At 62.3% G+C, this 26,240-nt stretch overlaps 2 protein-coding genes across 19 annotated transcripts in view; one reads left to right on the forward strand and one right to left on the reverse strand.

The window, feature by feature from the left end:
* On the reverse strand, positions 1-13,684 carry DOHH (deoxyhypusine hydroxylase). Of its 11 annotated transcripts, none has more exons than XM_070622563.1 (7): positions 7,484-8,222; positions 5,747-5,934; positions 4,328-4,649; positions 2,284-2,360; positions 788-1,028; positions 330-697; positions 1-259 (listed from the first exon to the last, which is right to left on the reverse strand). In XM_070622563.1, the coding sequence occupies exons 3-6, from the start codon at positions 4,599-4,601 to the stop codon at positions 348-350; spliced, it is 942 nt and encodes a 313-aa protein (XP_070478664.1). In that variant the 5' UTR covers positions 4,602-4,649; positions 5,747-5,934; positions 7,484-8,222; the 3' UTR covers positions 1-259; positions 330-347. The 11 variants fall into 11 exon arrangements, with proteins under 11 accessions (XP_070478664.1, XP_070478665.1, XP_070478669.1 ...); XM_070622564.1 differs by having other exon boundaries at positions 7,450-7,487; XM_070622568.1 differs by lacking the exon at positions 5,747-5,934 and having other exon boundaries at positions 8,098-8,288.
* The window catches only part of FZR1 (fizzy and cell division cycle 20 related 1), a 22,293-nt gene continuing 8,965 nt past the window's right edge, over positions 12,913-26,240 (forward strand). For 2 of the 8 annotated variants that reach the window (XM_070622551.1, XM_070622552.1), the window contains exon 1: positions 13,694-14,303. Coding sequence is in view for 4 of the 8 variants with exons in the window: in XM_070622547.1 (XP_070478648.1) it covers positions 14,037-14,303 (267 nt within the window). In the remaining 4 variants the exon portion in view is untranslated. Of the gene's footprint in view, positions 13,055-13,693; positions 14,304-24,576; positions 24,707-26,240 lie in introns of those variants that run through there. The other 6 variants (XM_070622550.1, XM_070622549.1, XM_070622547.1 and 3 more) reach the window with 6 other exon arrangements.

Genomic DNA, 26,240 nt, shown 5'->3' on the forward strand with positions numbered 1-26,240 from the left:
TCACGCTTGGCAGAAATAATTTAATGGTCGATCCGGGCAAGTGTCCTGGGGTCTGCCTGGCCCTCCCCGCCGCAGCACAACCCCCGGACGCCCACAGCCCCTCCGCAGGCCCGGGGGAGGCGGGGGGACGGGTTTCAGCAACGCCTCTCATTCCTAGAGGGGCTGGGCCGCGGAACCCCCACCTCGGAGCCCAGCCCCGCCCCCCAGATGCCCACCCAGCCGACACCCCGCCCCCCGGGAGCACCGCAGAGACCTCAGCCTGGCCCCGGGAGCTTGCGATCGCTGGGCACTCAACAAGCCAAAGCAGCCGGGTCTGGGCCAGCGGACGCCCCCCGGGGGCAGGCGGTCTAGATGCGGGGGTCGGGGCCGGGGTCGGGGTCGGGCGGCGGCGCGCGCAGGCGCTCCAGGCCGTCCGCGTACTGGAAGGCCGCGCCGCTCTCGTGCGCGTACAGGTCCAGGGCCACCGCGCAGCTCTCGCGCACCACGCGCTCGGGGTCGCCGGCGTGCGCGCGCAGCGCGGCCAGGCAGGCGGGCCTGGCGATGGCCCCCAGCGCCTCGGCGCACTCGTGCCGCACCATCGGGCTCTCGGCGCGCCGCGCCAGGGCGGCCGCCAGCGCGGGCACCGCCGCCTCGTGCTGCAGCTGGCCCAGCACGTAGCCGACCTCGTGGCGGAACAGGGCGCTGCCGCAGCGCAGGCCTGCGGGGGTGGGAGGGGGGTCAGGAAGGGCTGGAGACGGGGCTCCCCATCTGCAGGACGCCCCGCCCGGGCCCCGGGGTCAGCGCTCACCCTCGGCCAGCGCCAGGGCGGCCTCCTCGCCACCGGTGTCGCGCAGGGCGAACATGGCCCGGTAGCGGTCGAAGAGCGGCCGCGCCTCGTCCAGCAGCGCCGCCCGCAGACGCCCCACGTCGCGCTCCTCGGCCGGGGGCGCCGGGTCCACCGAGAGGTAGGGCCCCTCGGGCGCCGGCGCGCCACCGCGCTGCTGCAGCCACTCCAGCCGCCGCACGGCCAGCTGGCACGTCTCCGCCACCTGCAGGTGGTCCACACAGCAGCTGTCAGGACCGGGCAGGCCAAGGGCCCCCCCCCCGCCCCCCGCGGTGGGCATGACAGCCCCCTCCCCACCCTCCAGGGCTCCATGCTTAGTGGGGGCTTACGGGATTAGGGGGTGACCAGGGGGACACAAGGCCAGGAGGGGCTCAATATGGAGGTGACATCAGAACCAAGGGGGAGAGGGAGTCAGGTGGAAACAGCCGTGCAAAGGCCCTGAGGCAGGACCGTGCCGCACACGTCTGGGAAGAGCAAGCCAACTGAGGGGGAACGAGCAACAGAGGCGAGGTGACGTGGTCGGGCCACTGTTCAGGGCCTGCGGGCCCCAGCGAGGACGTGGGACGCTGTCCTAACGATGATGATAAACCAGGAGTGCTGGAGCCATAGAACACGTCAAGAGACTTCAGAGTGCCATACATCCCTGGCTGCCAGAGGGGAGACGGGGGGCGGGCCGTGGGAAGTAGATATGGCAGGTGGCACGCATGTGCAGAGCAGCCGAAAGGTGGAACAGCCCAAATGCCATCAGCTGATGATGGACAAATGCAATGTGGTATCGATGCTTAGAATGGAACATTACATAGCTGTGAAGAGGAGCGAGGCCCTGACACGGCCGCACGTGGACGGACCTGCACACACGACGCTCAGGGAGAGGAGCAGACACAGAAGGACACACGGCGTGTGACCCCATGGACGTGAAACGTCCAGATTCACAGACAGAGAGCAGGCTCGTGGGTGCAGGGGCTGGGGGCGTGGGGGGGTGACTGCTGATGGGATGGGGTTTCCTTTTGGGGGATGGAATGTTCTGGAACCAGACAGAGGTGATGACCGCATAGCTCTGGGTATGCCCTGCCACCCAATGTACACGTGTGAAGAGTGAATTTTAGGCTGTGTAACTTATCTCAATAAACCTGTTATTAAAGGAAAAAGAAGGAAAGGTGGCAGGGAGGGTCTGGAAGAGGTGGGTGGGCCGGAGGCGGGTGGGGGGGACCCTGGCGGAGGGACTGGACATGGGAGACGCGGGACAGCGGCGAGGTGGGCTCCACGCAGCTCAGGGCCGGGTGGCGCGGGCTGGTCCCCGGCATCCGGAGCCCTGCTCTGCCCCGTGGGGCAGCGGCCACCCTGGCGGCTGCCTCTTGTCCCGCATCCCTGGCCCCGCGGTCGCCCTGGCAACCAGACCCAGGGGGGAGGGCTGGTCCTGGGACCCGGGATGGGCGGGGAGAGGGCCGGTGGGGCGTTACCTCGACGACGGGGTCGGCCTCGAACTCCTTCAGGACCTCCAGCACTTCGGGGCTCCCGATGGCCCCCAGGGCCTCCCCTGAGAAGACAGGGCAGAGCGCTGTTGGCCGGCCAGGGAAATGTCCTGGGGCCCCGCCAGCCAGTGACACGGCCCCTCGGGCTGCCCTCCCCACAGCTCTGCCCTGCTATGCGGTCCCACCCCCACCTGGCCGGTGGCAGCAGGAGCGGCACAGCCCACGAGCTGGCCCTTCCCCAGAAGCTGGACTTGACTGGAACTGGGCTGGGACGCGACCCGGCCCACACCAGAGCTCACGGCCTCAATGGGGAGACACAGACAAGCGTGTCATGACGACTTGGGGTCACAGGTGACAAAGGTCTCCAAGAACATTCAGAGGAGTGGAGCCCGTCAGGGAGAGCCCCCCGGAGGAGGAGGCTCAGCTGACCATGGCAGGGCTTGACGGCAAGGCCTCTGGGTGAGAGGGGATGGCACGTGCCAAGGCCCTGGGGCAGGCAGGTGGAGTACAGGTCGCCGGTAGGCAGGGGCAGGTGTGCAGAAACTGGGCAGCAGGTGTGGGACTGGGCAGGGCCTTGTGGGCCACAAGGAGGAGTGTGACCGTTTTCCCAGGGCCACAGACGGGTGCTGAGCACGGTGGAGACCCGAGGCCTCCTTCAGTCACTCCCTCCTTGTGCTCTACAAACCGGTGGAGGATGCTCTTGCCCACAATCCAGAACATCCTCCTGGACCTGAATCTGAGTTGGTCCCTCCCTCCTCTGCCTGAAGCCCTCCAGGCTCCCCCTCCCTCAGGGGGGAAGCTCGAGTCCTCCCCGTGGCGTCCCAGGCCCCGCATGACCTGCCCCGCCCCCTCCCCGCCCTCCCTCCTCCCTCTGCTCCAGCCTCACAGGCCTCCTTGCTGTTCCTCCCACATGCCAGCCTCGGGCCTGCCCCAGGGCCTTTGCACAGGCTGTGCCCTCTGCCTGGAACACCTTTCCCCAGATATCCACCCAGATAACTCCCTTACTGCACTCAGGTCTCTGGTCACCAATTACAAATGGTGACACCTCCAGCCCCCTCGCCTGTTCTCGGCTTTACTGTTCTCCTTAGCACTTACGGAAGTTTTTCCACCCTAACACGACTGTGCGCTCTGCAAAATCACACTGAAAATAACAGAGCCTCTGGGAAGGGCGAGGTTTGGGGTGGGGCGTGCTTGTAAAGCGGCTCCAGCAAAAACAGTCACGGGAATCTAGAGAGTTCCCTGGGGCGGCCGGGGCTGGGGGCCGGCCTCAGCAGAGAGACTGGCTCGGGGAAGGTTCAAAATGCCCAGAAACCATCGAATGGAAACCCAGGCCCGGCTGACGACCTGGCAGCGAGCTCGCCGGGCACAGACACACGGCCTCGGCGGCCCAGGCCCGCCAGGGGCGCTGCTCCTTTGTTTCCTGTCTGTGTCCCTCACAAGAACAGGGCCTGGTACACAGCAGGCGCCCAATAGATGTCTGTCCGATGAAAGAAATGAATGAACGAAACAGACATCAGGGGCTGGCCGTCTGTGGCCACCACCTGTCTTCATAGGAGCGAGGAATGGTTTTTGACATTTTTAAAATCAAAGGCAGGAGGCCGGCCCGGTGGCATAGTGGTTAAGTCCGTGCACTCCGCTTAGGCAGCCCAGGGCTCATAGGTTCGGATCCTGGGAGCGGACCTAGTACTGCTTAGCAAGCCACGTGGTGGCGGCGTCCCACATACCAAATAGGGCAAGATGGGCACCAATGTCAGCTCAGGGCCAATCTCCCTCAGCAAGAAGAAAAAAAAAAATCAAAGGGCTAATATTTTATGACACGTGAAATTTAACTCTCAGGGTCCACAAAGGGGTTCTGACCTGTGCCATGCCGGTGTGTTGACGGCGGCTTTTATGCCACAAAGGCAGAGGGGAGCTGTGGTGACAGAGACTGGCCTGCCCCGTATGGAGAAGTGTCCTGGCAGAGATCATGCAGGCGGACATGGACGCGGGAGGCTGAAGGGGACAGACGGCCGGGGGTGGGGGGACCACTCACCCGCCTCGTGGCGCACCATGGGCTCCTGGCGGGTGTCCCGCAGCACGTCCACCAGCACGGGCACGGCCCGCGGGTCCTGCAGCTGGCCCAGGCAGTAGGCCAGCTCGTGTTTGAGCAGCGCGGAGTCGTCATCGAAGGCCCGGCTGATCCAGGCGATGGCCGCGGGGCCGCCGAGGCCGCGCAGCGTGAAGAGCGCCCGGAAGCGGGCCTGTAGGGGCTGCTGTGGGTCCACCAGCGAGCGCCCGATGGCTTCCACCTCCTGCTCGGTCACCATGGCGCCCGCCCCGCTCCGCCTGCCGTGGGCCCGCCCGGGCACGAGAACCTATGGCGGAAACCGGGCGGCAGGTCAGGGACGTCCTTCGCCCGCTCACGGGGTTGTTGGTTGACGTTCGGACCTGGGCGGGGTGGTTTTCTGGGTGGAAAGCCAAGCTCTGGCCTCACCTGCTTGCTGTGTGGCCTTCCCTCTCTGGGCCTCTCTTATACATCAGCAATGACCTCTGCTCGTCTGCCCTCCACACCACAGCGAGGGACTGTGGCGGCTGGTCCCCTCGATGACCCCAATGCCCCCCACCTCCTGCTGTTCCTGACCTGGGGGGCCCTCTCACACGGAGCCTGTGCGAACAATGGGATGTGGCAGAAATGACTTTGGAGGGGAGGTCGTGACAGGCCCTGTGGCTCTGTCCCCTGCTCTGGGATCACCGGCTGTGGGGCAGCCATATGATGAGGAGCTGAGGCCTCCCGCCAACAGCCGGGAGAGCGCGAAGGGTGGGAGCGGCTCCTCCACCCCGGTCCCGCCTCCAGAGGACGCAGCCCTGGCCACTGTCCTGACGGCAACCCCCCGAGAGATCAGAGCCGGGGCCACCCAGCTAGGCCAGGCCCGGATCCCTGGCCACAGAAACTGGGGCGGTAGTATTTCCTGTTGGTATAGCTGCTAAACAGGGGGTAACTGGTCACTTGGCACAGGTAACGGATAGACGAATCCTTTCCATATAGAAACAGGACCACGTGACTCCCTCACAAGACCCTCCTATGGCGCCACATTACTCCAAACTCCTTGACAGTCCCCAAGGCCCCCCATTACCTGCCCCGTCCCCTCTCTACCCTCCCCTCCTCCCTCTGCTCCAGCCACACAGCCTCCTCGCTGTTCCTCCAACATGCCAGGCCTGGTCCTGCCCCAGGGCCTTTGCACGGGCTGTTCCCGCCCTCAGAAACACTCTTCCCCAAATGCCCCCATGCTCACTCTCTCACTTCCTTGGTTCCCAATGTCACCTCCTCAGGGGAGCCTTCCCTGATCACAGTCTTTGACACTACGCTCCCATCCCTTTTCCTTTGTTCTGCTTTGTCTCTCTTCAAAGTACTGGCCACCACCAGATAGCGTACTGGATATTTTTCGGTTTAGCTGGTGATGGTCGGCCTTACCCTTCACCAGAATATGAGAACTCTGAAGGCAGGGACCGAGACTCTGAGAGTCACCGCTGTCCTCCCAGCACACAGTAGGTCCTCAGGAAAAACAATAACCGTAACAGTAACAGCAGCTGACGTTGACACTGCAGGAGCTACGTGCCTGGCATCTGGAAGCTCTCTTCATTCGTGAACTCACCACAAGCCTACGAGAGAGGCACTAGGACCGTCACCATTTTACAGGACCGTTTATGGGACACCACACCCAGCCCGGGAGGAGGGTCCCCTCTCTGTCCTCTGGACCAATGAGGACCCGGCAGACGGTTCATGAACACGACGGCAGGCTGTGGCACGTCGGCAGCCCTCTGACCCAGCGGCGTCAGCAGGGGCGACCGCAGCCGCCTGAGCACAGACGACCCTTAGGGGCGGTCGCCCCTCAAAAGAGGGGCCACCAGGGACCACCGAAGCCGGGAGGGAGCGAGCCGGCAAGGCCTTAGGGCCCGAGGAACCCGACTCTTTGTTCCACCCAGACGAGCAGCGACGTGCCTGGGGTCACCCAGCAAGTCGAGGACAGAGAGGAGCCAGCACTCCTGACTCCCGGGCTGCAGGGGGGGCCGGCCCTCAGGACACCTGGGAAAGGCCCCTCGTCACCTCCTCACCCCGGGAGACCTTAAACTCCTGGGAAAGAAGGGGAATCTGGCCAAGAAGGCGGCTCCAGCGACAAGAGAGGAGCCAAGAAGAGAGATTGTGGCTGGAGCTGAAGTGGGGCAGACATCTCTGAGTCTGGTTTCTTCGGCTGGAATAAACCCGTGAACAGCTCATCGATGGAAGTCAGGGTCCCTTCGAGGCTCGGCTCAGACATGACCTTCGGGAGAGGCCTTCCCCGACCCCCCGGTGGAAGGGTGCAAACCCTTCCTCCCCCATCACATCCGTCTACCGTCCCCTGACGTCCTATGTATTTTACGGATCTGTTTCTTCCTAGAAAGCAACCTCCATGAAGACAGGGTTTAAAACACACATATATATATAATATATACACGCAGATCTGTGTGCACACAAAGAAAACCAGAGCCGGCATGAAATCTTTCCTGGGGGAGCCCGACAAGGCAGGGGACACCCAGCCACCCGGAAGCCTGCCACTCACACCTCAGGCCTGTCTGTCAGTGGGAAGGGGCACCCGGTGGACGTGGGGTTGAGGGGATCGGCCCCCAAAATCAAGGCAGAACCTGGGCAGCCGCCCCCCGCCCTCCACGAAGGTCTCTCAGAGACGGACACGGTGAGGGAGTAAGGGATGGAGGAGGCGGCCGGGTCCTCGGAACCCCTCTCACCCCCCCAGACTTCTCTACACCACGACCCCCCAGCACCAAGATCCCCGCAGCTAGACTCCCCCCGGAGAGGGGTCGCCCCACCCGGGATCGGTCTCCATGGAAGAGACCCCCCCGCCTCCGCCCAGGAACCGGATGCCTCAAGATCTGTCCACGCCGAGCCCCGAGTACGGGGTCCCTCATGGGTTGGTGCTCCCAGGACCCCGGAAAAGGGGTCGCCCGATATGGGACACCCCCCGCCCCCACCACCACGCGCTGGCTGCCCAGCGATCCCCGGAGCCACGGTCCCCAGAACCCGGGGAAAGAGCCCGCCGGGACCCGGAATCGCTCAGGAGGAGGCCCCTCAACCCCCACAGCCAACGAATCCCAGATTCTGGCGCCCACAGCGAGCCGTACCCGCCTCGCCCGCCCGCCAGGCCCAGCTCCGCACCGTGCTCCCGCCGCCGCCGCCGCTGCAGCTTCACAGACCGCGACGCTCGCGGCGCGCTCTGGGAGCCGCCATCTTGGCGCCCACGTGACCTGGCCGGACGGAACCAACGCAGCGCCGCGGGGGGGAGGAGTCCAGTCAAAGTCGCCGCGGCGCGGGGAGACCCGGAAGCGCGAGTGGGCTCCGGTGCCAGCGCTCACACTCACACAGCAGGCAGAGTCTAAGGACATCCCTCAGGGAAGGGGAAGGACAACTTCCATCCTTTCCCCGGAACAGAGTCTCTCCGGCCTCCCCCCCAGGACCAGTGGAAATGGTTTGTGCCGATCCCGCCCTGAGCTGGAGGGGCCCCAGGTTCTGTCGTCCGGCTGACGGTTACAGAGGGTTTCCCCGTGGGCCCGGGGCTGTGTTCAATCTGGGAAGCCACAGGGCCCCGTGCCGGGTGTGATCGGCCCCGAGGATGCTCTGGGGGAAGGAGATAGGCCCAGGGCTGCAGGAAGCAGATATGGAAGCCACACCCAAGCCCAAAGCGAGGCTGTGTACGCAGAGAATTTGGAATCTTGAACCTGCAGACCTGTTGAGAAACTGATAGCAGGAGAGACGTCTGCACCTGCTCGCACCTTCTGTGGCTCCTCGACGCTTGGCCGTGGAACCCCTAAGATCAAACTCAAGGTGTCAGTGGGGCCGCGCTCCCTCCGGAGGCTCTAGGGGCGGGATCTTCCTGCCTCTTCCAGCAGCTGGTGGTGGCCAGCAATCCTCGGCGCTCCTTGGCTTGGAGACACGTCACTCCAGTCTCTTCCCTCATCTTCCTGTGTCTGTGACTAAACCTTCTTCTTATAAGCACCAGTCACTGGATTTGGGGCCCACCCCACTCTAGTATGACCTCATCTTAACTTGATTCCATCTGCAAAGACCCTATTTCCAAATAGGGTCCCATTCACAGGTACTGGGGGTTAGGGCTTGAACGTGTCTTTTGGGGGGAACACGATTGAGCCCAGCACGCTTCGTTAGATTTCCCATCTCAGCTTGGGCGTCCAGCCTGGCGCCTGCGCCAACCCAGGCTGAGCAAGAGACATCCTCTGGGCTCCTGCAGAACGCTCTCAGCCCCCCAGGCAGAGCCCAGGAATAATTTATTGCCTGTATACAGGGCTCTGTCACCCCTCTGGACTTCTAGTTTGTCAAAACGTGAGCCGCTGCTAAAAGATGGCGAATTAAATAGGAATTGCATGATGCTTTCCGCAAGTGGAACCAATTTGCTCAGCCGTGCCGGGGATGAGCACAAAATTGAAGGAGGTGCCCCAAAACTCAGTAAATAAGGTCCATACTATTTAAATGCAATTTTTTTTGAATTGACATTTCTCTTGAGATCATTGTAGAGAAATAATTGTAAGAAATAATACAGAGGACGCAAGGTACCCTTCCCTTCTCCCAGTTTCCCCCAAAGGTAACTTTGTGCAAAATACACGCAAACCGCTAGTATAATATCATGACCGGGATGTTGACATTGATAGAATACATACCAACCTGATACAGATTGCTCAGTTTTACTTGTACTGTCCTCATTTACGTGTTTGTGTGGATTATGTTCTATGCAATTGTATGACTGTGTACTTTTGTGTGTCCTACCACAACGATGATACAAAACAGTGCCAGCATCCCAAATGTGCCAGGCTGAATAATGACCCCCGCAAAGATAATCTTGAGTACCTGTGAATATGTTGTTTTAAGTGGTAGTAAAGGAATTTTGCAGATGGATTAAGTTACAAATCTTGAGATGAGGGACCACCCTGGATTCCCGGGGCTCAGGGTCACCCCAGGGTCCTGATCAGAGGGAGGCGGGAGGGTCAGAGGCTGAGATGGAGACGCTGTGCTGCTGGCAGTGCGGACGGAGGAAGGGGCCCCGAGCCCAGGACGCGGCGCCTCTGGAAGCTGGAGGAGGCGGGACACGCTCCTGCCCTGGGGCCTCCTGGGGGACCCGCCCTGCCCTCACCTGGGTTTAGCCCCGAGAGACCCATTTCAGACTCCTGCCCTCCAGAATGGTAAAATAATTAATTTCTGTTGTTTTTAGCCACTAAATTTATGGTCATTTGTTACAGCAGCCACCAGAAACTAATGCACAGTGATCTCCCATGTTGCCTTTTTATAACACGTCCCTCCCTTATTAATGCAATATTTTAAAAAATCAAAATTAATGCAAAAAAAATCCAAACTTGTAAAGAAAGACAAGATTCAACTTTGCCCTTGCACAACTCAAATACCTGGCTCACCCTAATCCCAGCCCTGTTGGATACTGTCTTTATTTAAAATAAAACAACCAAGGGGCCAGCCTGGTGGCGCAGTGGTTAAGTTTGCTCGTTCACCTTTGGCGGCCCGGGGTTCGCCGGTTCGGATCCCGGGTGCGGACATGGCACCGCTTGGCACTCCGTGCTGTGGCAGGCGTCCCACATATAAAGTAGAGGAGGATGGGCACGGATGTGAGCTCAGGGCCAGTCTTCCTCAGCAAAAAGAGAAGGATTGGTGCCAGATGTTAGCTCAGGGCTAATCTTCCTCCAAAAAGAGTAAAATAAAACAACCAAGTCAGATGGCACAGGTGGAATTCCAATTTGCTCACTTTCTTTTCTCCCTGAGTGCTAAGTCCGGTCTGAAATGAAAGTAGGCACTATTATGGATTTAGACATTTTTTTCATCACCATCAGAATTTTTTGAAAACATCTAGTGCAGCTGAATTGTTTCATTCTACTTGTCACATTTTAGCTGGAATGTTGATCATCTTGGTTTGGAGCGAGGAGCTGTAAATATTACACACATTTACTGAATCTGCTACTGGGCCTGAGGAGAGAAAGAAATCAGACCTAGTTTGCAGAGGCAGATATTCAAGAAGTTTCTTCATTCGAAGTTTATTGACCTCCACCCTGTGCCCGGCACTGCTCTGGACATTCTTTGTGCAGTAGAATTTTCTACGATGGACATATTCTGTATCTGCACCATCCAATGTGGTAGCTACTAGCAAGACGGGGCTGTGGAGCACTTGAAATGTGGCCAGTGCCACTACAGAACTGATTTTTAAATTTTTAAAATTTTAAGTAATTTAAATGGAAACAGAGAAATCTGATACTCAATTCAGTTACTGGAACACTTTTAAGCATGCTTGGAACACCTGGGGCATGTGAATCTGCTTTTTCCACTGTAAATTTTATAAAACACACAGATCAAATATTACTAATGAAAACTGGCACCCAGGGGCTGGCCCAGTGGCGCAGGGGTTAAGTGCGCACGTTCCACTTCGGTGGCCTGGGGTTCGCCGGTTCGGATCCCGGGTGCAGACATGGCACCACTTGGCACGCCATGCTGTGGTAGGCGTCCCACATAGAAAGTAGAGGAGGATGGGCACCAATGTGAGCTCAGGGCCAGTCTTCCTCAGCAAAAAGTGGAGGATTGGCAGCACATGTTAGCTCAGGGCTAATCTTCCTCAGGAAAAAAAAAAGAAAAAGAAAAAGAAAATTGGCACCCAAATTGAGTTAGGCTGTCCATGTACAACATGCACCGGATTTTAAAACTTAGTGTGAAAAAAGTAACATAAAATGCCTCGTTGATATTTGTTGATTTTGTTGACATGTTGAAATGTAAATATTTTTGATGTATCAAGTTAATAAAATATATCATTAAAATTAATGACACTGGCTTCTGTGTATTTTTCAATGTAGCTACTGGAAAAATTTAAATTCCTTGTGTGGCTCTCGTTATGGTTGTGCTGATGGCTCTGTTCTAGATCCTACGGTGGTTGCGGAGTTCGCTGAAATCAGATAAATGTGCATTATATAATATATATAATTTCACACCAAATGAAGAAACAGAAGTCGTGTACCATGAAGTCTCTTTCCTTTCAAAGCTTTGCCCAAATGTCATCTTTGCAGTGGGACCTTCTCTGATCACCATAGTTGACACTGTAACCCCTCACTCCCTTTTTCCTTTTTTCGTTCTTCCCTATAATTCAGCTCCAGGCAGACAGAAATTTTTTTATAAGACGTTTATTGAGGTATAATTCACATACTATACAATTCACTCATTTAAAGTGTACAATTCAGTGATTTTTAGTGTATTCAGTTGTGCAACGATCATCACATCAATTCTAGAACATTCCATCACCCCAGTGGGAAAGTCCCTGGCTGTCACTCCCCACTCCTTTCTTCCCTCCAACCCCTGGCAAACACTAATTCACTTTCTGTTCCTATAGATGTGCCCGTTCTGGACATGCCATATCAATGGAATCACACACCAGGTGGCCTTTTGTGTCTGGCTTCTCTCACTGAGCGTCATGTGTTCAAGGTCCCTCCGCATTGCAGCTGTGTCAGGGCTTCGCTCCTTTTCATGGCTGAATAATATTCCAGCGTGGGGATGGACCACATTTTGTCCATCCATTCATCCACTGATGAACATTTGGGTTGTCGGCACTTCTTGGCTATTATGAATAACGCTGCCATGAAATTCATATACAAATTTTTATGTGGGCACATCTTCAATTCTCTCGGGTAGATACTTAAATCGTGGCATTGCTGGGTCATCTGGTAGTTCTATATTTAACTTTGTGAGGAACTGCCAGACTGTTCTCCACAGTGGGTGCCCCTTTGACCCTCCCACCAGCAACGTGGGAGGGTTCCAGCCACTCCACATCCTCGTCAACACTTATTTCCTGTTTTTGTTTTGTCGTATGATAGCCAGCCTAGTAGGCGTGAAGTGCTGTCTCACTGTGGTTTTGATTTGCATTTCCCTGATGACTAAGGATGATGAGCATCTTTTCATGATCTTATTGGCCATTCATTTATTTTCTTTGGAGAAATGTGTTTGGATCCCTCGCCCATTTTTTGAGCAGGGATTTTTTTTAAGCCTGTTTGTTTTGTTCCCTGCTTCCAGGGCCGGGAAGAGCCCTCAGTAGGAGCGCCATCAATGTGGGATGAATGAATGGATGTCTTCAGGCCGGCAGTGGGGTTTGCACGTCCGGCCAGTGCACCTGTCGCTGAGTTCCATCCGCGCTCATCACGCGGCGTGACCGCCTCGTCGCGGCGTGGGTCCGCCCTCGGGCCCCCGTTTCGGTCACTGTCCCCTACTAAGAAAAGAGCCACGCCCTAAACCGAGCAGAGCCATCTCCCCAGACTCCACGCAGCCTCCTCCGCGGGGCCGCCCGTCCGGTTCCGGCCGCGGTTGCCCTTGGCAACGCGTGGCGCCGCGCTTCCTGTATTGATTCGAATCGCGGGCGACGTCACGTCCTCCCGAGATGCTCGCCGCGCGCAGGCGCAGTCAGCGGGGATGGGCGTGGTGCGCCGGCGCGCAGGGGCGTGGCGGCGGCACGCAGCGCGCCGGCGCGGGGGCGTGGCCGGCCGCGGGAGCGCGCGCGGCGGAGGAGGGCGCCGGGAGGCCGCGGAGCAGCGACCGCCGCCATATTAAGGAGCGCGGAGCCCGGGGTCCCGTCGGCGGCGGCCGCGGCCGGACCGGGCGGAGCTGCGGACGGCGGAGGCGGGCGCGGGGCGGCGCCGGGAGCGGCGGGGCCGGCGGAGCCAGCGGGCGACGGGAGCGGGCCAGGTGAGGCGGCGGGGTCTGGGGACCCGCCCCCCCCGCGCCCGAGCCGCGACCCCCGAGCCGGGCCGGGCCTGGCGGCGGCGCGAACCCTCCCCCGGGGCCCCCAAAACCGAGCCGGCGCCTCGGGCTGCGACTCCCCGCTCTCCGGGCCCTCCGGGAGCCGGGCGGACCCCCTGAACTCCGCCCCCCGAGCCCAGCGAGGCCCGGGGGGAGCTCAGCATCTCTCCTCCCGGCTGAACCCCTCAATCCGGCCCTGCGTGACCCCCAGACCCCGGGCCCCCCGCAGCCCGCCACCTCCCCCCGCATCAGCGTCCACAGCCCCTTTATAAACATGGGGCCGGGCTCTGCCCCCTCCAAACCGGGGATCCCCCACTCCACCCTCCGGAACAGCAGGCCCAGCCCGAGCCGGCGCTCTGGCCTGTCAAACCCGGCCCTGCAGGCTCGGAGCATGCTAGCTGGCCCGGCCCAGATTTAAACGGCCCCCAATAGCTGTCACGACTCACCCAGGCTCGAATCGCCCCGATAAAGTCCGATCTGAGTCCTTCGGACCCTGGGACCCCAGGGCCGGGGTGCGGATCCAGGCTGTCCGGGCGCCCATTGTATGCACCGCGCCCCTCTCGCTCCTGGCACCAGAAGCCCTTCGGCGACGCGGGTGGAATGCATAAATGCCCTCCTGGCTCCCGCCCCTCCGCCTTCTGCTCCCCCCGCCCCCAGCCTGACCCTCCCAGAATCACCGTCGCCTGCTTGGGCGCCAACCCCACCAAAATCTGAGCCGGCTTGTCCTTCCCCAGCCGCCCTCCGATCAGGGCCTATTCTGTGTCTTCCTGCAGGCACCAGCCTCCGAGCCTGGGGCCCCCCAAGTGTGGGGTGGTCCCCCCCATCAGGGCCATTGTCCCCTGCTGAGAACTGTGACCCCCTTCCCCCGTTGGTCCTGCGTGGTGTAGACCTGCCCTCACCCCGAGGCCTGGGACCCAGCGCTGTGCTGATGTCCAGCCTAAACCTGTTTTGTTCTTCTCTGTTCTCTCCCCCCGCCCAAATCATCTCCTCGTTCGGGGTGCCCCTGGGGCTGGGAACTGATCCTCCCCGAGCCCGCCCCGCTCCCCAGTCCCCAAGCGATGACCTCATGCCTCTCGTGGGGAGGCTGCCTGCCCTCCTCCATGCCCACTCCTTACCGGACTTGAATGAGGACCGTTTGTCTAAAGAAAAGGCATCCACCAGCGCCTGTGCAGCCGCCCTCAGATCCATCCTCAGGGTTAGAGACGGGGCGGGAATTTGAAGGGAAGGAGGTGGGGTGGGTTCGGGACGCAGGGAGCCCATGAGATCCTCTGGGGACAGTCCCGGAGTGGTGCACGTTGTCCCCCAGAACGCACCCTAGGCTGCTCACCGGGCAAATTTCTTTGACGTGGAGGACCCTGCCGTCTGGGCGATGCTGGGCGCGTCCCTCCTGACCCGGGGTGGAAGCAGGTGGGCTGGCCATCGCGCTGCGCTTTGCACAGCTGGCGAGGTTGGGTTGCTTGGGGAGGGTTTTCTGAAGGATGCAGGCTCTCGCTCCCCAAAAGCTGGGGCTCTCGGCCTTGCATAGCTGGGGCAGGGTCTCAGGTGGCTGTGGCAGCCGACTTCCCCCCATGTGGTTTCCTGGGAGAATCTCAGAGTCTGTCCCCGGGCCGGGGGTGGTGACTGTTTGGGGGTGGGGGGGGACCTAGAAGCAGATAGAAAAGGCTAGGGAGGCTCCAGGTGTGGGTCTGCTTATGGCGCCAGGTCCCCCGCTGTGGACTGGCCTCTGGCCGGGTGGGTTTGTTGCCTGGGACTTCTGGGTTTGGGGACATCCAGAGTGGGCTTGGCTGTGGTGATGTCGCTGAGAAGGACGAGGACCCAAAAGTCATCCTGTCTGCAGGACCCATCCCGGGGACTCCTGGCTGGCGTCAGGATCGAGGGGCTGGGTCTCTGAGGGACGAGCAAATCTCAGCAGCCTTGTCCTTCCTTTCTTCTAGAGTGAGGTTCTCCACTCGGGACACTGACCATGTCTGGGGACACTGTGGCTGTCACACTGGGGGAGTTCCTGGCATTGGGCAGGTGGGGCCAGGGATGCTGCTCAGCCCCCCACAGCCCCCAGGACGGCCCCCCAGAGAGTGACCCGGCCCTGATGTCAGCATGTTGGGGGGCACCCTGGACTGGAATATGGACTGTGAGCCCTCTGAGGGCAGGGGCTCCATCCCCAGAGCCTGCGCGGTGCCCTGGGGGGCTGGAGCTGGAGAAGGGCGGGCGCTGAAGGCCAGCCTGGGGGCGCAGGCCTGTGGAGCTGGGAAGGAGTGCTTGGCTGCCCCGCTTGGGTCCTGACGGCTCCCCTGGGTCCAGTGTCTGCCCCACTGGCCTTCCACTCGTCCACTCCCCCTGTCACACCCTGCCCACCCCTCACTCGACCTCCCTGGGCTGGGCGTGCTGCAGGGCCAGCCCCATGCCTGCGGTGGGCTGTGGGCTGCGGGCGGCAGGGATTGGAGCCAGGCGAGCCCCGTGGCCCCGCAGCCCCGACCTTGTGGACAGATGCCTGTTGACACCAGGACTCGGGACACAACCAAAGCGCCCCTCATGTGGCGTTCTTGATGGCCACACATCCTTGTGTCTTCGGCAAGTGACTCCTTTCTCCTGCCTCAGTTTCCTCTCGTGTGCATGGAGTTGGAGAACCCGCTGCGCCCTGCCTGCCCTTTTTTCATGCCACCATGTGAGCGTAATGGTGATAGGTAGTGGCCCCATAACACAGCAGGATGGGGACTCCGCCCCCGGCCTCCTGCGCGCTGCCCCCGGTCCTTCAGCTCCTCCCCTCGCTCTTCTTGGGCGTATCTTGTTGATTACTTCTTGTTGGTGACAGCTTTATTCAGATGCAGTTATCGTGCCGTACGATTCACTCATTTAAAGTGTGCGCTTCAGTGGTGTGCAGTCTCTTTGCAAGATTGTGCGTCCATCACCACTGTCTAATCCCAGGATGTTCTCATCACACCAAACAGAAGCCCCATCCCATCAGCAGTGCCCCGCCCCCTCCTCAGCCCCTGTCGCCCACGAGCCCGCTCTCTGTGGATCTGCCTGTTCTGGACGTTTCACGTCAGTGGGATCACATGCCGTGTGTCCTTCTCTCCCTGAGCATCGTGTGTTCAGGTCCGTCCACGTGCGGCCGTGTCAGGGCCCTGCTCCTTTTCATGTCTGCGTCGTGTTCCAGCGTGTGGGTGAACACGTGTGCGTGTCCGTTCGCCGGCTGGTGCACCCCTGGGCTGTGCCCGCCTTCCCTGTGGTGAACAGAGCTGCCCGCAGTCGGTCTGGGTTGTGTGTGGCGGATCTCATTTCCCTGGGCCTCGGCCTCTGCTCCTCTGCACACCCCTCGGCGGCCTGCCCCTCGTCCTAGCTTCCTGTCCTCGTTTGCTGCTGCTGCCCAAAGCTGGCTCCTGGGGTCCAGGCCCATGTGGCCCGTCCGGCCTCTGTCCTGGGTGTCCAGAGAGGCCGCTCCTGCCTCAGACCTGCCCGGCTCCCTCCCTTTGCTCCGCAGCCTCCCACGGGCTCCTCCTCCCCACCCCTGTCTTCTCAGGACGGCCCCTCTCTCACCTGGACACACACCGCTGGCCGGCTCCCTGGCCCCTCTGTCCCACCCCTGCCCCGCACTGCGCAGTCTCCGCACAACACCCCCGCAGCCCAGGAGCGCCCATCTCGCAGAGCCCCTGCCGCTGCCCTGGGCCCTGGGCCCAGCCAGGAGACTGCCCTCTGGCTGCGCCTCCTCTCCCGCCCCCGCCCCGCGTGCCCATCACACCCCAGCCTCCCCAGACCTCCGTGTGCTCCAGCACCCCCTGCTTCCCCAGATCAGACTTGACCCAGGACCCACTGCTCTCTGCCCCTCAGGGATGGTCTCGTCCCCGCCAGAAGTGCGGCCATGGGGAAGGCTCAGGCTGTACTTGTACTGCGTCCCGCGGTAGGGGGAGGGGCGGGGGGCAGGGAGCAAGGGGGTGCCGACGCTGGGTGGAGGCGGGCTGACTGTCTGCACTTCTGGAGGGGCGGAGCAGCGAGAGAGGTCAGCGCTGGTCTGTGGATCCAGGGGGACAGTTATTCCGCTAAGGATTCCACTAAACCAGGGGGCCTCCGCCAGGGGGCGTGTCTGTGGCTGTCACACTGGGAGCGTTCCTGGCATCGAGTGGGTGGGGCCAGGGATGCTGCTCAATCCCCTCCCCGCCCCCCCCCCCCCCCCCCGCAGTGTGACGGCTCCCCCAGAGGCCGACCCGGCGCCAGTGTCAGCAGTGCTAGCAGGTGGGGGAGGACGGGACCCCGCCCTAAACATTCTAGGTTTTTCCTTCTGTCACCCCCTCTGTGGACCCATGGGTGGGATCCGCAGGGAGGCAGACAGAGGAAGCTACGGGGTGAGCTCCCCGTCCCTGTGGGTGTGCAAACGGACACAAGGGGCTCCGGGAACCTGATAGGCTTGCTTACTGTGATCCCCTTTATGGCCCCATCTGGCCTCGAGTGGGCCCTCTGACAGGCGTCACAGTGACAACCCCGTGCGTGGTCATAGGGCCACGGAGACGAGAAACCTCGGGCCGCCCTCCCTTCAGGCGTTGTGTCTGAGGTGAGAGTACTGCTGCCAGCAGGGTGCCCGCAGGCCATCGTCACAGAAGAAAGGTCCAGAAGACCATGTGTTGACGGAATTCTCACGTCTGGTCTGTGAGCCCTGGGGAACAGTGGCCCCGGCTCTCTGCTTTCCAGCTCCGTGATGAGCATGTGGCACAACCTGCACACAGTACGAGGGCGGTAAACATCAGCTGAATGAATGAATGAATGAGTGAGTGAATGCATGCTGGATTGTGCTCCCGGGCCCCAGCGCCCCGCCAGGCCCCCTGAAATAACTTTCCTGTCTTGTGACTCCCATCAGCCCCCAGGGGGGCCTGCGTCTCTGTGCCATGTACCACATGCCGTGCGCCGGGCGCAGCCCCTGTTGATCCTGGCGCCTCTGGCCTCATCTTTTGCTGTGTTAGAGGAAGGGGCCGCCAGCTCATCCTGTGCCCAACGCGGGGTGGGACCTCTCCCCTCCAAGGTCCCAGTCTACTTCTGCCATCATGAGGGCAGCTGCCTGGGGCCTAGGCCAGAGTCGGTGTCCCTCAGACCACGGGCAGCCCTCCTGGCAGACAGTGCCCTCCCTCCCACGTCCTTGACTGAGGCCGCCGCTCCCATCCCTTGGGGGAGGTTGTCCTTTTCACCTGCGGGGGCAGCGTGGCAGGAGCTGGGCTGCCTGGTCACCCAGCCTACAGCTCTAGGCCTGACCTCACTGGGGCAGCCGCCGTGGCCGCCAGGGCACCTCCCATGCCACACAGCCACCACGCCCTGCATGGATGGAGGAACAGGATGCAGGCGCACCTGGGACCTGCTGTCTGCCTGTCACTGAGCCCAGGGGACCAGCCACCACTTCCTAGTGTCTCCTTTGCGGCGGGCACTCTGCCAGCTGCTCCATAAAGCTGCATCAGTTTCACAGCGACATTACGTGGTGGTTGATGAAGAGACTGAAGTTTGCAGGGAGGTGGCTGGCCCAGAGTGGCCTGTGAGGGTTGGAGCCAGGGCTCAAAGCCAGGTCTGTCCGTCTCCAGGGCGCACGTTTCTCTGATGCCCCTGCTAGGAGCGTCTGAGGTGTTTTGCTTTACTGTGAGGGGAGGGAGGGGGCTGCGAGGGTCGGCTCCAGCTTGCTGAGCCTGAGGCGGGCAGTTGGATGCCTGCCCCTTTTTCTGGATGGGGCTGTCTTATGTGGCACTAGTCCCCCACCCTTTAGAGGATGGCTGGGAATAAGGCGGCCAGCCCTGGGGCCCAGTGTGATCCCCCACCTTTCTCAGGAGGCAGGGGCTGGCGGTCAGGGAGTCTGGGGGCGTCTGGAGCTCGCCGCCAGTGTCCTGGTCCTCCGCCATGTGCCTCAGACAGCAGCACCGTCCGCTGCAGTTTCGGCCGTCTGCCAAAGCCTGTGCCCTGAAGTGATGTTCCAGGGAGCCCCCGCCATTTGTCACTAGGGTCCCTGATTGGTTGGTCCCTGATGGTACCGGCTGGTGGAGAGTCCCCTGGGGTTGTGCTGACCCCCCAGAGTGTGCCTTTGAGCTGTGGCCAGGCTCACTGGGCGCTGGCCTGGGCCCCTTGCCCTCGGAGCGGCCTGGGCCGGCGGGCGGGCGCAGCGCTGGAACCGGACTGCCCGGGCTCGGCTCCCTGCTCCGCCGCCAGCAGCTGCCAAGCCGGGTGACCACCTGAGAAGGTGGAGATGGTATCGCGCTGGGGGACAGAACTCTGTAAGGCGCTCGAGAGCTGTGAGCCGTGCTGGCTCTTGGCGGCTGTAGGCGGGGCTTGCCGCTGTCACGTCGCCTTTGTTTGTGTCCTGATGGTCTCCCCACGGGGCCAGGAGTGTGTCCTGTTCACGCGGGTGCCTGGTGCCCACTCGGGACGGGACGGGGCAGTGTCCACAGGCTCCTGCTGGCGTACTCTTCCCCTCCCACCCCCGTCTCCGAACCCCGTGGGCAGGGCAGACGCCCCCACCTCAAGCTGTTGGCCGGTGCGGTTGCCCCTCAGGGGTGGCAGTTCCTCATTCGGGGAGATGCTGCCCCCAGGGGACGCTGGGCGGCGTCGGGGTGTCAGGGACATCTGTGGCTGTCACACTGGGGGTGCTCCTGGCATCGAGTGGGTAGGACCAGGGGGTGCTGCTCAGACCCCCACAGCACCCAAGGCAGCCCACCAGAGAATGACCCAGCCCCGATGTCCACAGTGCCGACGGGGACAGACCCTGGTAGAAGCTGCGTCGTAGGTGGTCACATGCAGACACAGTCAGCCGCAGAACCCTGAGTCAGGACTGACCTGTCATGGGGATGTCTCATTTCCTGGGCCTCCTTGAGGGGCCAGGCGGATGTAGAAACAGCGGGACCAGTTTTTCAAGACAGGCAGCACCTGGAAGGCCTGACATTTGGCTGAGCTCCTGGAAGCACAGCCTCTGTCCCGGGCGGCCCGGGGCCTGTGCAAAGGCGGCAGCAGCGACCGGGCCGCGCCCGCCCCCAGGGAGGCCGTGCGTGGGCTCCCTGCCCCGGTGGTGCCTTCCACGCCGCACCTCTGACCTTGTTTCCTCATCTGGGGCTGGCGGCTGACTTGGCGAGGTTAGAGCTTGCCCACGGACTTGTCCCTTGTCTGGGACTCTGGCCCGCCACTGCTGCAGCTGGAGGAGGGGCTTGCAGGCCTCGGGCACAGATGCTCTCTGAGCCAGCGCACACGCGCCATCATCTCACTCGTTCACGGCCTCCCTGGCCCAGCCCTGGAGCAGGTCCCCCCTCGGTGCTGGGGTCAGGTCTTTCTCTCTGGGGGTCGTCCTGGATGCTGGGGGAGTTGAGCAGCATCCCTGGCCCCACCCACCCGATGCCACGGGCTCCCCCAGTGTGACAACCACAGATGTCCCCAGACACAGCCCTATGTCCCCTGGGGGCAGGCTATACTGCTAGGCTATCCTCAACCAACGGTCTCGCCCAGGTGCTGGTGCTGGGTGCCCTGGAGCACCGCAGGCCTGGGTGAGGTCAGGGTGGTGTGGGTGCAGGCAGGGCCTCCTCGGGAGGGCAGCGGGCAGTGGGCAGCGTCTGGGAAACATAGCCCCGCTCCGTCAGTGCCCCAGGACCTCTTTGTCTGGTGTGAGTGGGCCGACTCCCAGAGAGGGCCAAGGCCAGGTGGGCATGGGTGCGCACGGGAGGGCAGCTCTGGGGGTCGGGGGTCCCTAACACATGGAACCTCAGCCCTAGCTGAGTAGGGACCTTGGCACTGTCCTGTCGGATGACGGGATTCATGCCCATTTCCCAGAGGAGCAGGTGAGGCTCAGAGGCAGTGGCAGAAGGCGGGCCTCCTGGCCCTTCACTCTGGGGCCCACAGGGGGTAAGGAGAGACTCTCAAGGGCTGGCTCAGTGGGTGGGCGAGACCCCCAGCGATAGTCCCTTGCAGAGGGGACAGTGGCAGCGGATGGCCAAAGGCCCAGCCCTCCTCCGCAGACCCAGGACAGCAGCCTGCAGGTGGCGGCCCCCCAGGGCGCACCTGCCTGGTCAGCAGGGCGCACCTGCCTGGTCAGCAGGGCGCGGCCGTGGCTCCCTCCCTCACTCACCGCCTGCTCCCTGGTTCTGGGGACTCCGCGTCAGCTCTAAATCCTGCAGACAGGGGCGCCTTTCCCCAGGGCCAGGCAGGTCATCTGCGCTCCCCGGCGTCAGGGACGAGCCACCCCTGCTCTCTTCCACGTTTCGTTAGGAAACTTAGACACTCGGCAGAGGGCCATGCCCCACCCCCCACACTCCTCAGGTCGCGGCCTGGGCTGTGTGCTCCCCTCTTCCGGCTGGTTCTGTTTGAGCAGCTGACATGTCCCCGCGATGCAGAGTCAGGAAGAGCGAGATGAGCTGGCAGGAGGAACGCGGCTTCTGCCTCCTGGTCCTATCCTCGGTGCCCCCCAGAGCTGACCCCGCGTCTGCCACCTTCTCCCACCTTCAGCAGTCGCTTGTCCTGCACAGCAGGGTCCCATGTGCAGAGGGTCCCGCGGGCCCCGCCCCCCGCCCCCTCGCACTGTAGAGTCCCCTGCGGGGAGATGGCCTCCGTGGCGCAGGCGCTCTGTCCGTCTCGTCTTCTGCGCTCGCGAGCAGCGCGGAGGGCGTCTTCCCGCCTGCGCCCCGTTTCTGGGGGCCCGTTCTTAGAAGGAGGAACACCGCCCTGAAAGGACGTGCGTTTCTGGGTTCAGAGAGCGGTTGCCAAACTGCCCGCCTTCGCAGGCCTGCCGCTCCAGCTCCTGCCAAGAGTGCAGCACATCTGCGTCTCCGCCCGCCCAGGTGCCGAGGGTGCCTCACTGCGTCTGAGGACGACGCCGGGCTCTTGGGGGACCGTGTCCTCTCCGACTGAGGGTGGGCAGGCATCCTTTCCCGAGACGGTTTGCTCATGTCCTGCCTTTGGGCTGCCCTCGGGTGGCAGATCTGTTTCCTGGTTGTTTCATCCTTTTTAAAAAAATCACTTCGGTGTCTTGTGCAGACACTTTCCGTTTCTCATCCGTGGTTCACCCGCCTCTTCCCTTACGGCTTCGGGGTCTTTTGTTCTGTGGTGCAGGAAGCGGTCATCTCGGAGGAGGTGGACAGGGGCTCCCGAGGCCCCAGGCGTGGGACCGAGGACTCTCAGGTGCCACCTGCAGCTCTCTAGAATGGCCGATTGCAGACTCGCCGAGCTGCACGCCCTGGGCTCTGAGAGCAGGCTGGCAGGGTCTCGGGGCTGCTGGGCAGGCCAGGCTGCGTGCCTTTGTCACCAGCGTCGTGTGGTTTGGGTGTCTGCAGCCCGTCGAATCTGCTCGCTAGCGCTCTCCTTCTGAGACCTTGGTCAGCGCCCATAGTGTCTGCCTCCCCCTCCACCTCCTTACCGAGAAAGCGCGGAGGGTGGCTGGGGGCGGGGGGCGCTTTAGAAACAGAGAGGCACCTCCCGCCGGGACCTGTTGTCCACGTTTAAAGTCAGAGCCTGCTAAGGAGTTAGTTGTGGCGCGCCTCTGTCTGTGCTGCGCCCGTGGGTCTCTCTGTGGGGCGCTGGGTCTTGGGAACCCGTCCCAGGCTGGCTGCTGGGATCCGCGGGCCCTCGGGCCCCTCCTCCATCTGGGCCCTTCGTCCTTGTCGCCCTTACTCAGGCAGCTGCTCGTCAGGGACCACTTTTCTGAAACGTGCCTCCTGGGGGCAAGAGCTGCTGCCAGACCCTCTGTCACCCAGGAGCTTGTTCCTGGCCTCCCACCCCTGCTCGTGTCCCCCGCACCCGACCCCGGGCCTGTGGGTGCTCGGCAGAGGTGTGTGTTGGGGAAATGAAGACCCGCCACGTCCCGACAGAAGTCAGGGGGCGGGGCAGGCGCAGGGAAGCGAGAAGGCAGGGCTGGTGGGCCCTCGGGGTGAGCCGCCCGGTGCCGGGGCAGCGGAGGCCCGCGGGGGCCTGTGTGGAGGAGACCCTCTTGGCAGCCACCACCCCCCGAAGCTCAGTGACAGGGCTGCAGGATGGCCTCCACCCTCCTCTGCCCTGCCCCTGATGTGTGAGTGTCACAGGTCACCGCCAACTTGATGGCTTAAAACAAGAGAAATGTGTTCTCGTAGTTCTGTTCGTCAGGAGTTGGAATAAGTCTACTTGGACTAAATCAGGGGAGGGCACCCGGGGGCCCAGGGGAGGAGCGTGTCCCGCCTCCTCCAGCTTCCAGAGGCGCCGCGTCCTGGGCTCTGGGCCCCTTCCTCCGTCTGCATGGCCAGCAGCGCAGCGTCTCCATCTCTGCCTGTGACCCTCCTGCCTCCCTCTGATCAGGACCCTGGGATGACCCTAGGCCCCAGGAATCCTGGGTCACCCCCATCCCAGGGGCTGCCACTTAACCCATCTACAGAGTCCCCTCTGCCACGTGAGAGAACACACCCACAGGTCCGGGGACGAGGACCCTGCAGACGTGGCAAGTCCGGAGCCGCTGTGCGCTGAGTAGCCGCCTCTGTCAGTGGGGAGACCCTGGCAGGAGCTGCACGGCGGGATGCAGCCGGCAGCAGAGGGGCGGCGGGTCTGCTGGGGCGGGGGCGGGGCACGCCTGCAGGACACACCTGTTGCACGGGAAGAGCTACCTGCCTGCCTGCCCGGCTCCGGGACGCTGGGCGCCTCAGCAGCGGCTTCCCGAGGCCTCCTGGGCAGCACCCGCCCGCCCCCCGTGTCCCCGGGACGGCGTCAGCCTTTTGACTTCTCGTGCGTGCCAGCTGGTCCTGCTCTCAGTACAGTGGGCCTGCACAGAGGGCAGCCTGGGGGCCCCTCCTTCCTCCAGGCCCCCGCGCCCTGAGCTGCTCTGCTGGGGAGCGAGCTGCCGCCTCTCTGGAATGGGGCACTGGTGGCGCGTGGCCTCCAGCTGGGCTGGAAGCGTGGACAGGGCTGGCTGCTGAGCACATGGACCAAATGCGGCCTTTGCCATGGCTCCCGAGGGCTCACTGCCTAGGGGTGACAGACGAGGCCCTCGTCAGGGCCAGCCGGGGCCGGCTCTGCACACTGCGGCCTGGGAGTTAGCTGGTCTGTCTCCAAACTAGGGGACGCCTCACTGGCCTGACCCTGGGGAAGCGTCCACTGAAGGCAGGAGCATTCCAGAACAGAGCCGTGGTTGCTCCTCTGTGTGTTGGCCCCCCGGGAACCCCACTCAGGGTGGTGCCTGGGGCTCCGTTCTAGTTCACGCGCGGCCTGGCACTGTGGTCAGCGAGATGCCCGGGCCTGCCCTTGGGACACTGGCCTCCACACGGGTGTTTCCACCCGGGACAGATGCTCGACGGGTGTCTCCTGTCCTGAGTGTGGCCATTCTGTCCCAGGCGGGGTGGGGCGTGGTGAGGACACAGATGGGGCGCTGGGCCTGGCCTAGGCCCCGGTGGTGGGGGGAGGGGAGGAGAGAGTGTCAGGCTAGCAGAGGAGGAGGAGGGGGAAGTGGCCCCGCCCCCGGGAGACGTGAGGAAGGCTGGGAGGAGGGAGACAGCCGTGAACCACTTCCTGTCACTGTCCTGCGGCCCTCTGCCAGGCAGAGCTGCTGGAGGGGGCAGGAAGCCAATGACCAAGAAGGGATTTACCTGGGGCTCCCCCGGGACGGAGCCGGCACCGAGGCACCGTGCCCCCCTTCTCCCAGTGAGTAGGGGCCACTCTCTGCCGAGGGGGAACAACGGGGCTCGGGGCATGCAGGGAGGGGGTGGATGGGGGCGGGTGGGGTGGGCACCTGGGTCACGAGGCCATGTGGAGGACACAGACACTTAGGAGCCCGCTAAAGCGGCACGTGGCGTGGAACCCAGCGCAGTGACTGCTGGCCGCCGACCTGTCCCTCAGAGTCTAATCTGACGGGCTCGCCTTTGGCCGGGCTTCCGGCCTTGAGCCTGGGCCACACTGAGGTGGCCCTGTGTGTCCCGCAGTCACAGGTAAGGACCGGGGCCCGGCAGGCTCATGGGTGCACGGGCTCTGTTAGCACCCGGGAACCGTCAGAGAGGCTGTTTGGGGATGTGGAAATGGGAATTAGGCAGATCCGCCTAAATATTTCATCGTGTGGTGGCCCGCGGAGAGGGACGAGGACGGGGTGACCAGGCCTGTGCCCTGTGACGCCAAGCTGGCCCCTTCCCCAGGTGTCGTCTTCTTAAAGGAACAAATCTTCTCGTCACTCTGCTTTCTGTCTCTGTGGCTGTGTCTCCTCTGGGGACCTCCTGTGAGTGGGTCATGCAGTGTGTCCTTCTGTCTGTCTTGTGTCACTGAGCTTCGTGTCCTCAGGTCCATCCACGTTGTGGCTGTGTCGGGATCTCCTTCCGTGTACAGCCGGATGACAGGCCAGTGTGTGCATGGACCGCACTTTATCCATGCCTCCGCTGACGGGCGCTGGGGCGTTTCTCCTTTGACTCTTGTGAGCCATGCTGGGAGGAACATTCGAGTCTAGTCTTGGTGTGGGGCCGTCGACCTTGCTGCTGGGTGACACCTAGGATGCGCTGGGCCACGTGGCTGTGCTTGACTCCTTGAGGGGCTCACAGTGAGGAGTCAGTGTTCAGTGGGGACAGAGCTTCTGTTTGGGAAGGTGAGAAGGTTCTGGAGACGGGTGGTGGGGATGGCTGCACAGCAGTGTGAGTGTGCTTTGTGCCTCCGAGCTGTGCCCTTAGGATGGTTCAGCTGGTGGGCTCTATGTTGTGTGTATTTAACCAGAAGATTTCGAAAGCCGAGTGTTGACCTGACCAGGGGGCTACGCCCAGGAGCTCGTCCTCAGTCTGGCCAGCCTTCGCTTTCCGACTCCCTCTGTGTGTGGGCCGCTGTCAGCCCTGCGCCCGTGGAAGCCTTCAGGCTCCATCCGGGGAGCAGAGTGACAGTGATGGCTAGAGGCGGGGGGGTCCAGGGTGCGGGCGGGCGCCTGGCGGGCGAGGCTGCCGTCTGCGGAGCCCTCTGTGCCGGCTCCGTCCTGGAGACCCTTGCCGCGCCCCCTTGGCTCTGTGCCGCTCCTGAGCGGGGCAAGCTGGCAGGCCTTTCTCTAAAGGCGTACAGTGCCGTGCTGGCAGAGGGCAGCCGGAGGGGCGCAGACGCATGGGCGTTGCTGCGGGCCTGCTCGGCCCTGGGCCTGGGCTTGCCTGCATCCCGCAGTAGGAGCGTCCTCTCTGAGGCGGCCATTCCTCTGCCCTGTCTTGGGAGTCACACA

Source organism: Equus przewalskii, chromosome 6 (genome assembly GCF_037783145.1).
Source record: "Equus przewalskii isolate Varuska chromosome 6, EquPr2, whole genome shotgun sequence".
NCBI classification, from domain to species: domain Eukaryota; kingdom Metazoa; phylum Chordata; class Mammalia; order Perissodactyla; family Equidae; genus Equus; species Equus przewalskii.